At 35.2% G+C, this 12014-nt stretch overlaps 1 protein-coding gene across 8 annotated transcripts in view; it reads left to right on the top strand.

Annotated features, from left to right (window-relative positions):
- ARID1B (AT-rich interaction domain 1B) overlaps nt 1-12014 on the top strand; it is a 494636-nt gene that overhangs the window by 120519 nt on the left and 362103 nt on the right. For all 8 annotated transcript variants that reach the window (XM_070733771.1, XM_070733773.1, XM_070733775.1 and 5 more), the window contains exon 3: nt 5481-5618. In XM_070733771.1, the coding sequence (XP_070589872.1) occupies nt 5481-5618 (138 nt within the window). The remainder of the gene's footprint in view (nt 1-5480; nt 5619-12014) is intronic.

The raw sequence follows: 12014 nt of genomic DNA on the forward strand, positions 1-12014 counted from the left end.
TTAGATTTTGAAATATACATAGCAGCAAAGTTGTTGCAGCCAGAAAAATAGAATATACAAGAACAAATAAAACATAATTCAGTATCTGCCACTGTCTAAGATTGAACTCTCAATCTTCATCTTTAGGCCACTGCATCAATTTGTCTCTCTACTAAATAAATATATTTTATTTATTTGCATCCCATCTTTATTATAGATGACAAAAATAAAATGACTTTTATTTTTGCCTTCCTTTTTGTGAAGAGTGGGTTAAGAGTATAAGTTGATACAAGAGGTTTTTGTTTGTTTGGGAATATCTGTTTGTGATATTAGTCTCATGTTAGTCTCAACCATTACCAATATAACCATTCCTATTTGATGTTCAAGGTCATATCACAGTATAGGAGGAAGGGTTTTTAGTGTGGGAGTGTTTAGGGCACTTGGTTCTCAACCTGGGGGTCAGGACCCTTTTGGGAATCGAATGACTGTTTCACAGGGGTCGCCTGAGACCATGGGAAAAGACAAATTTCCCATGGTGTTAGGAAGTAAAGCTTCTATTCTGGCGCTTTGGAACATATTTTTATAATCCAAACAATCAGGCGTTTACAGTGGGGATATCTCTCTGACCTTCCTGCCAATCAGCTTAAAGCCTTGTTGGGAGAATTGGTGCTAGACTTATGGTTGGGGGTTACCACTATTGACCTATCCAGATTCCTAAGAGGTCAGTAAGGGGCGAGTACAAGTGCACTAGAGTGCCTTCCGTCCCCTGTCCTATTGCTCTCCTATATCTCCTATACCTTTCTTCTATTCCTATATCTCTTCTTCTATTCTTTCATTGATATGTTCTATTCCTATATCTTCTTTTCTATTCTTTCATAGATATATTTTACTATGAGTATCTCCTCTATAACCTTCATCATGTATTTTACTATGTGTATATAGATATATACCCACTAAACCCTCTTTGTGTATTGGACTAAATGAATGAATGAATGAATGAATGAATGAATGAATGAATGAATGAATGAATGAATGACATGAGGAACTGTATTAAAGGGTTGCGGCATTAGAAAGGTTGAGAACCACTGTTAGACTCTATTTATTTTAGTGCTGTATACTTCAGGAGTCATGCATTTCTGCACTGCCAAATAACGCAATCTTGGAAGGAAAAACAAGTGAGATTAATGGGATGGGGAGGTAATTTAATTTGTTGAAGCATTAGTTATATAAGGAAGAACCATGTGCACACCTCAATGATGGCACAGACTATTAAATGGTTGTTAATGAGAAGCAGGCAACACTTATTATAATACTTGTTGCTGTAGTAAAATTGGTATTTCATTCATCCAAATTATAATGAGTTGTTAGAAAAGCTGAATTTTCCCCTAGTCAAAGCTATGTTGGCTAGAAGCATATGGTCCATTAGTATGTTCCTAGTAAAGAAGGAAGTTGAAAACAGATTGGAGTAGTGCTGAAAGATATGGTGAAACTGATGTAAAGGTACAAGAAATCTCAATGCATTGCTAAAGGGAGATTAATCAGAAAAAAGTAAATTTGCTTCAGCCAGGCTTTTTAAATAGCTTTACTAATAAATAGGCACTGAGAAAGATGCCTTGGAAGATATTATTGTTTCATTTGTATAATAATGGGCATAATAAAATAGTGGTATTACACATAGTCCTCGAGTTATGACCTGCGTTTCAGCAACCATTCAAAATTGCAATGGCACTGAACAAGGGAGATTTGCAACTGGTCTACAAAATTTGGTTGTCATAGTATTCCCCAAACTATGTAATCATTATTATAATATTAGAGTGAGCCATGGTTAGTATGGTCATCACTTGCAACCTTCCACAAACAAACTTAATGGGAAAGCTGGCACAGAAGGTTATAAGTTGTTTTTATTAATTAGTCCTTCCGCATTTTGTTGCCAAGCAACCTGCAAACATGTGATCACCATTTGCAGTATTTACCAGCCTACCCAGAATGTTATTGCTTTCAATTAGGATTCAGGTCAGCAGGTCAGCAGTTCAAATCTCATCACCGGCTCAAGGTTGACTCAGCCTTCCATCCTTCCGAGGTGGCTAAAATGAGGACCCGGATTGTGGGGGCAATAGGCTGGCTCTGTTAAAAGGTGCTATTGCTAACATGTTGTAAGCCGCCCTGAATCTAAGGGGAAGGGCGGCATAAAAAAATAAACAAACAAACAAACAAACAAACAAATAAATAAATAAAGTCAGGATGCTACCCTAAATAGGCCTTTCCCCCATTCCAACAGGGCATGTTTCAGAAGTTAGTAGTTTCAATACTAAGCAAGGATACTTACTACTGGCTCTTGTAGTTATGGCTATTGCAGTGTCCCTGCAGTCATGTAATTGCAATTTGGGTGCTGAGCAATTGCAATTACAGTGTCCCACCATCACATGATCTCTGTTTTTGACATTCATTGCCAGGGTCAGGGTTCCAAATAGCATCTAAAATAAATTCAGAGTCTGAGACAAATTCTTCCTCAAAGTTCCAATTTATTAATAGAGCCCTATTGGCACATCTGGGTGAATCCCGAATCTGAAGCACTTCAGGGTTCACCATCTAGTTGAAAGTTCAAGCCCTGTTCCCGCTGCCCCAAGTCCATCACCTCTGCCCTGGTCTGGATTATTGGCAAATCCGGCACTAGCGGTGGGCGGCAGGAGATTCTGCCCATCTGCAAGGACGAGCGCAAACCGGTAGTAAAGGGTTTTAGAACCCACTACTGCCCAGCACCATCAGTGTGTTTTGTCTGGAGGGCATCTTATGGGCTTGAAAATGTTTTCCTTAAATGCATTCAGTGCAACAGCAAATTTCACATTCCCAGACAGAAGCTCGCTAGGCTGTAATATTTACAGAAAAGCCAGTTGGTCCACTTTGTCACTACTACAGTTTTAAACAAGGCCTCTGCGATTGCTTCAGTGCTGTTCAGGAAATCTGGGCTCAGTATGTTAAATAATATTGATTTTGTGGTTGGGTAACAGCCCTCAGAATCTGCAAATACAATGAAGCTCCTTCTATTCAGTTGAAGGACTGGCAACTTGTCAATTTTATTGATTAAATATTATGAATTTACTTATAATACTGTGTAGTAGTTACCTGATTATAAAATTATGAAGTGTAAACTTAGGGTTCACCAAATTTAATATCCCGCCCATTGAAAAAATCCATTACTACTTTTTATCCTGGGCGACGACCGAGCCAGTATGGACTTCTTTTTGTTTTGTCTCTCCATTAGTTTAAATGGGTTAGGTACGTTTAGTCTGGCTCCTCTGCTTTGACCATTCCGGCAAGGTTAGACCTACCAGTAGTTTACACTACCGCCGGCACAGCTCTCAGCTTCATTGAAGCACACAAGTCCCACTACCACGACAAGGCGTACCCATCAGTGGGGCGACAAGGCGTACCCATCAGTGGCTGCAACGACTCTGGCATAAGCCAGTGAAAGTGGTCCCAATGGTACTTGGCACGCTGGGCGCAGTGCCAAAGGATCTCAGCGGACATTTGAAAACCATCAGAATTGACAAAATCTCCATCTGTCAATTGCAAAAAGCCGCTTTACTGGGATCGGCAAACATAATTCGCCGCTACATCACACAATCCTAGGAGCTTGGGAAGTGCCCGACTGGTGATGAAATACGAAATCCAGCATAGTGTTGCTGTGTTGTATTGACATAATAATAATAATAATAATAATAATAATAATAATAATAATAATAATAATAACAACAACAACATAATGATGATGATGATGTTTGGTTTTCAATCCACCAAAATTTCAACATCTTTTTACTTGTATTGCTGCTCCCTGTGCTTGTCCATCTTCTTTTTGCCATGCCCTATTTGCCTACCCCCCCCAAAAAAGGACGTCACCTTTTCTCCCTTCTAAAATTCATCTGTCTGCTGCTTCCTATCCAGTGTCAATATCTTCCTCAATCTTGAAACTGCCTTCTAAAGTATTACTATCACCTTTGCGTTACCTACAGTTAATAATATTTTACAATTTATAATAATTTACAACCAGTAATTTATAGATATATATATATAGAATGGCACAATCCTCTAAGTTACACTGTTTAACACTTTCTTTCCACTTAACTTGAGTCATTGGTGTACAATCAACTTTGAATCCATCTAATTCTAGCACAAAGCCTCCAACATTTGATATCTTTTCTATCAGAATAACAAACTTTTTTGCATTATTTGCAGAACTCAAGTTATCTGTCACATCCCTATGATTGACTAAACTAGTCAACTAGTCAAAAAGAGTGATCAGTTTAATTTAGCTTAATTTATTATTAATAAGCCTATTCTGACTGAAGAGTGATGTATTATTTTCTTTGTGCATTTAAACTGACAGTTTAATAATCTGTTTCAGAATTTTGTCTGTTATTGACATGAAGCAGTCTGTAGTTACCTGGATCATATCCACAGTCTTTTGAAGTTAAGAACAATATCTGACTTTCTCCAATCCTCTGACAAGTTTAAGTGTTCCCCATGATTTTTCAAAGAAGGTAGAATATTCAGTTTCCTGAGATGACCTTCAGGGTATCCTGTCCAGATATAATTACCTAGTTCCAGAAACTTCAACTTGTTTGTATTAGCCATAATATCCCCAAATCTCTCTTTACTTAGTTTCTGCTTTGGTCCTTTTTAGCAGAGTTTTCATTTTGTGTTGCTTGTAGCTTTCAGTTCCTTTAGTCTTTCTGAATTTCTTTCTATGGTTTATAGCTGCTGTGTATATTGGGGGTGGATAGGTGATTATTCCCATCTTCCATTTTTATACATGTCCTTTTAATTCTTAACTAGTAAAATACCAGACAAAACATACCTTTGGAGCTGGAAGGACTTGCAAATGTACATCATTTAAATGATTTTTCAAAAGTCTCAACTCTCCTGTTGGTCCTTTGATTTAAGGATACTATGGGGTTCCACATAATAGTTCTGTAAAACTTACTGAATATCCCCCCCCCAAACCCCCTTATATGCACATACACCTATGTTCCAATCCCCCCCCCCCCCCCGTTATATCTTGAAACATGGGGTGGTTCACCCAGCAGAAACCTTTGGTGAAAAATTGAAAGATGTAAATAGAGTCATTCTGATAATTTATCTGATAAATACTACTGACTAGCAAGCTATAAATATTCTATAGAAACCCTTTTGTTGTTCTTGAGCATAAATTCAGTGAGAAAACATTATTGATAATGGTTTCTTTGAATGTTTCAGAGAACGTGAAAAGAAATTATTCAGTAAAACCAGTGTGGTATAATTTTTTTGTATGTTTCCCTTGACAGAATATCTCCCAAATAGAGTTTAGCAAACTGCATTTATTCCTTTGTTTAAAATTGACTCTTTCCATTGGGAAAGACTTCTTACCATGGCATTTGCTATTGTATTTATGAACTTTAGGAGTTGAACATATAGGTTTTTGTCCTCAATTCCTAATTGTGTTGGCTTTCCCCCCCCCCCAACAGATGCCATCTCAGTATGGTCCACAAGGTGTAACTGGTTACTGCCAACAGCCATATTACAACCAGCAACCACAACCTCAGCACCTGCCTCCTCAGACCCAGTACCTCTCCCAGGCCCAGCAAAGGTACCATACGCAGCAGGTAAGCCCAGTTCAGTAGTTTCTCAAAACTGGAACAATGGTGATGAATCCTATATTATAAAAAAGAGGATTGATGAAATAAGTTTTAATCAAGGCCCCTCTTTCCCATTGTACTAAGCAGCTATTTTAATTTTAAATTATATTGCATAATTTGCCCTGGTTTTTAGATCAGAGTGATACTTCTGATTTCCCTATATTGTTACAGTTATACAGCTATATAATAAGGCTGTCTGGTTCATCAGATGTTTTGAAGCACTCCTGAATAAGAATGTTGCATCACTTGCAACTCTTTAAAGCAACTGTTTATCTTCCAAGACTGCAGTGTAGCTGTGCAACCCCAGGGAAAAACACAATTGCTTTAAGAGTTGCAGATTGGTGCCACTTTTACACCTCTATGTATTTGGATCCTAATGTATAATGAGATAATTAGAGCCAAAAGGAAGTATGACTTTGGAATTCACACTTTGAAACATGGGATTTCTACCCCACCCCCAGTATACAGTACAAAGCAACGCTATTTTATTTTTATTAACTTAAAGTGAAAGCTTTCAAATTTGATCATGTGTTCCTCCAAGTAATATAAATATATACCTTTAAAATAGTTTTTCTTCATTCTGAAAAGTAAAGAATAAAATACCAGTTTGAACTGAAGATTTATGTTGAGATTTCATGCAAAATGACTTAATATTTTTAGCAGCGTTCTTTTGGCAGTTCTATATATGGTTTGCCACTGTCCATGAATATATTTTTTCTTACCTAAAGGGAATGCACATGCTGAACTGTGAGTTCATAATGAAAAACATAAAACTTGACAAATGTTTTCAGGTCAAATCTAGAATAGCAGCATTATATTTGAAGAAATAATAGTTGGAGGGTCAAACTAAGTTCAGTTATTTCTAGGGAATTGATTAAATGTTCACGATCTGGTATCCACAAGTTTATTATATTCCAGAACATTAATAGTTTTTGTGTTTTTTGAAAGAGCAACAAAATTTTCAGTCAGCTCCCAAATCTTAAATTAGGTCACAATGTGCAGTGTGTATTGAGCATTGTATGCAATTTAAAGCCGTTTGTAAAACTGCTTACTGACCACACCACCTCTTTCTGTTTCTTTACAAGTGTTCAGCTAGAAACCGTAAGAAAATGTAGTTTATATTTGGTATATTTGGTGTTTTGCCATAAGCTAGTTTTTAGGACTTTGAACTGCTCATGAAATATCTGTATCCATTTTGACTAAAGTTATCTTGTTAAATAGTTCAAATCAAATACAAAACAAATACTTCTATCTAGTATATTACACATCTGTAATATGATAAAACTCAAGGGATCTGTTTACCTCCTTTGGATTGATACATGTACTGTATTTATGGAGAGAACCTTCAGCTCTCTAAGCAATATTTTCAGGTGGCTGAACAATGAATTAGCAAGTTTTCATTACATCTTGTGCAAAACATCTGATATTCTTCTGTTGAGTTGGATCCACTCACAGGCTTTGTTTACAAACGATGGATTTCAAGACATCCAGTTGAGGTCAAATGTTCCTTTTTTGGGAGAAATGTCATTGAATACAAATTTGGATTCAGTGATTCTCAATCATCCAGGTCATGGTTGTCTCAAAGGTACTTTTCCATAAGGCAGCTGGACTTCCTTGGGGTTTTTCCTTGAAAAAGTTTCACTTGTCATCCAAGAAAGTCCAGTTGCCTTTGGGAGATCCAAAGAGTAGATTACAAATTTCAGGTAGAATCTGTTAACTCTATGAAAGCATATTATTTTCATGGATATTTCTATATTATTAGAACTGAGCACTTTTAAGTATCAACTTCAGGAAGGCAGTATGATCTGTTTTGTTATTTTGCAACAAAGTAATCTATAACTGATTCTTAGTAAATATTTGGAAAGGTTTTGGTCTTGATAACACTGCTGAGTTCATTAATTAATTTAGGGATATTTGTTGGATGCTCAGTTAAATATTCCCCATTGGTTCAGTAGATCATATATAATATTGTTATGCAACCAATTTTATAAATTAGAACTATTTATAATTAAAATGATATACCTTTTTTCTTTTGTTATTTTTTTACTTCATTTTTCTGTTTTTTATTTTATTTTACAATACCTGTATTTTTACTTTGGGGTTTGTTTTTTTCCCTGTTTATCATTATTTTAAAAACAATAAAAGAATAAATTAAAAATAGTACAGTTTCAAAGGCATTGCACAAGCATAGTTTGAAATCTATAAAGTTTAAAAAAAAAAATATACCCTCAAGTGCATTTTCATTTTTAAAAGGTAAAACACTTGTTAGGATACAAGAATAAAATATCTATGGTTTATGTTTCATACAAAAATATTTCCTTATTATTGCTTAATTATTTTTTAAAGTCAACTATCTGTTTCTCATTACTTAAGTCAGAGAAGGTTAATTAAAATAGCTCTTTATTCTATAACTGCTTGAGAATATTGACTTCACAAAATATGTGTTAAATTTCTGAAGTGATAGAATTATATTTTCTCTGTAATATTTTTGCTGCAAAAGCATAGACCCCCATTTATAGTTCAGTAGCATTAATAACTTAACATTCAGATATTTATTTATGTATTTATTGGATTTATATGCTGCCCCTCTACGAGAACTGGGGCAGCTTATAACATATAAAAAATAAAACAATACAATATAATAGTCTAAATCCAATTAATTTAAAACTTATTATGCAATCTATAATCCCCAATTTATTTCCACCTTAATAATATAGGTTGATCGTTACCCTCAAAAATGAAATTGAGACAAGACAAATTTTGAGACAATTCTTTCAGAATGAATGGTCTTTTCATGGCTGTTCTAATCCTGCCAAAATTAATCACAGAAAACAAGTATTTTAAACACATTGCAGATAGCTTTAATATTTTTACAATCAGAAAAAAGATATAACTACTACCAAATGATAATAACTCTGATTAATATTCATATTCAAAATGCAAGGGTTTTATAAAATTTTGGTTGAGACATTTTTTGGGTTACGAAACACTGATTTCCAGTGGGTATTGAAGATTGGTGACATTTCAAGTTAACGAGCAAAAATAATTGGATGCATACATTTGTTTCATTAGATAAAGAAACATACCTGAATTGTTACTCGGTTGTAAATAGAAGTATGTGTCAGATTCAACTTATGCCTGAAATGTTTCACAGAATTTAGAAAGAGGTCAGATTATTTGGGGAAGTGGGTGATTCTAAATTGTGTTATTCACTGATGTGACCTAGAAACCACTGACATATTCCAGGGGGGGCGGAGGAAACATCAAAATTATCTTCAGCTTCTATTGCAATACCTGGCAATTACTGCCCTTGCGCCCACAGACAAGAGAAGCATAATTCATTGAGAAAAAGTTTTTCCTTTCTATAAACTCTTTATATCTATATGAAATCTGGCAAAAGTATTCTCAACAGAATGAATAATTATTAGTGATACATATTGTATCATATGTTTTATTTAACAAAATAGTTAAAATCAGATATTAAAAGCTACTTCGCTTGGAAGAAACGCATACAAAAAAATTCATTTTTATGAAAAACACCTTACCTAGGTTTTTCTCTTCCCTCCCTCCCATATATATTTATGTGTCTAAGTATTTCCATGTGTGTATTTCAGGCAAAATTTTAATTTGCTTGAATTTGCTTGAAATATTTTGGTGACAAATGAGCTAAAATAGGGAAATAAAAGCACTGTATATCTTTGCCTGTTTAAAGAGAAACAGGAAGAAGAGGCTCATGTTTAGTTTGTACATCTATTTTTTTCCTCTGAATCAGTAGTTCATCACAATTTTTTTCATCCAGTTTTGGTGGTGATGTTATTAAAAAATGTTGCAACTTTAGAAAGTGCAGAGAAGAGCAACAAAAATAATTAGGGGACCGGAAGCTGAAACATGAAAAATGATTGCAGGAATTTAATGAAAAGAAGCACTAGGGATGCCCTGATAACAGTCCTCCAATATCTAAGGAATCCCTGTGGATTTTACTCCACTAGTCGTTGAGGGGGGGGTGCTTATTTCCATTTCAAAGCCATTGAGTGAGCATTTTCCAAAGACATATCCATTGTCACGTGGCCAGCATGATGTCACAGAATGCTCCTACATTCTCACTGAAATGGTACCAATTCATCTACTTGAATTTGCATGCTACCTGGATATATTGTTCTTCTAGTCAACTATGGTTTCTTTATATATTGTTTTTCTTCAGGAGCTGGAGTGAGACTGGGACTCACCCCATCGTGTGTCCCTCGGGTTTTGAACCTGGTGACTTTCCAGCCAACAATCTCAGTACCTTAACCACTGAGCCATCGCTGCTGGAAAGCAGACAGCCTAGGTTTGAGACTTGAGTGCCATACAACAAGCTAATCTCCCATCTTTGTGTCAGCTCCTGAAGAAAAATAGTATACTGGTGTATAAAAAAACATAATTGACAAAAAGAACAATATACCCAGCTATAATCCAAATGTAACTAAAGAGTTCCATAACCATCCTATCTCAAGACCTAGAAGGTTTTTTTTTTAGTAAATTCTTTAATATAATATATTGGCCTTGTTCAGCAATATTCATGGATTGTCCTCCATAAAGTCCCTTTTGTGTTTTAATAATAGATCCATTGTATTAACACAAAACTCTTAAAATATACTTACCGTAGTATAAAAGAACTGCAGTATTCTTTCTAATGTCTCTTCAATTTTTTAAACCGATGAAAAAAGTAATTATCTTGCAGAAACAACTACTGTGTTATTAAATTTTTCATGGTGATTTTGTCTTCTATATACAGAAAGTTTACAAAATATTGTTTTGATGTTTTCTCATTTTTTAATAGTTTTTATATTTTTTACTTCTTTATATTATTTACTCCTTTCTGGTTCTTTTTGTATATTTTACAAGAGGGATAACTATAGTTAGTATAGTTAGATAAGTACAGTATCACTTTTCTATTCCATGCATCCTTCCTCACTTTGTGCTTTTCTTTCGGTCTTGTCCTCTTTTTTCTCCTTGGCATAACAACATCATAGGGTGGAGTAGAAAGACAAGTCTATCTAAGAGTAGCAAGTCAGTTGCACTTATTGAGATATCACGATGCTGACTGGCATGTACACTTGTTTTCTTTTTCAAGACAACACACACACACAGAAACACACGCCTAAAATTCTTCTGTCCTTTTGTCTGTCTGTTATGCTCGATTAGCCAAAAGGGTGCATCATAGGGCAACAATCTTTGAAGCAAGGTACCTCAAATGTGCTAACTTAAAAGAATATCTCCAAAATCTGGAACTCATAATTCCTGCGAAATTAACATTCCAAAGAACTTCAGTATACTTGTATTTGGAAACTTAGCTCAGCCAGGGTCATGTGATCATGATTTCCAATCGATTTGTAAAGCCAATGGGAGAATCTAGCACGAAGTCAGAAAACAATCCTACTCCCATTGCTTTTTTGCCTGCCTGGCCCATGGTCGTTTCTGATTCACTCTTTAGATAAGGAGATATCTCAGTAATCTTAGTTCATCGCATAAATAATGGTAGAAAAATGCAGTACTAATATTAGATGTTCTTCACAACCATTTATATGATTGTTTTTGAAATTTATAGTTGCATTATATCTAATTTTTCCTCTACATTTTATTCCCCTCTTTTAAGTTCATATAAGAAAGTTATGAATAGAATAGAATAGAATAGAATAGAATAGAATTCTTTATTGGCCAACTGTGATTGGACGCACAAATTCCTTGTGTGATTGGACACACAAGGAATTTGTCATTGGTGTTATAGATTCACAGTCACCCAGGTTGCTCTTTCCCTGAATGAGGACTTGAACTCAGTTCATGTCAGTTATAGTGGATTAAATGATATGGAGATGAAACAATTGGCATAAAAACAGCAGAATCTTCACTGATGCATGTAGTGTTAAATTACATATTATGCATTGATGGCTTCAGCCATATTTTTATCCTTGGCAACTGAGAAAACCTATTCTAGTTTTATGTTAAAAATAACCATGTTATTTAATAATCCTAGATCCTATTGGGTTCTGCACATGCAAAAAGCTTTCTAATTAATTCAATGTAAAAATAATTGCGTACTTTAACTAGAAAGACATTTGTTGGAAGCCTGTCTTACATTTCTCCATGCCTGTTTGTTTATAAATAAATTTCTGAGAAGAAACAAAACACATTTCTTTGCAATTTAACATTGTTGAGTTAGTAGCTTTATTATCCAGAGAAACCATCTGCTTGTGGAACTGCTTTTTTTCCTTGACTCAGAAAAGCATCGGCAGTGGTTTGACTCTGCTGTAAGCTTGGGGCAGTGCTATGACCTCATTTATGTGAGCGAGCCCTGGGGTTCATATTCACTTGCGGAGGCATGCT

Source organism: Erythrolamprus reginae, chromosome 1 (genome assembly GCF_031021105.1).
Source record: "Erythrolamprus reginae isolate rEryReg1 chromosome 1, rEryReg1.hap1, whole genome shotgun sequence".
NCBI lineage: Eukaryota > Metazoa > Chordata > Lepidosauria > Squamata > Dipsadidae > Erythrolamprus > Erythrolamprus reginae.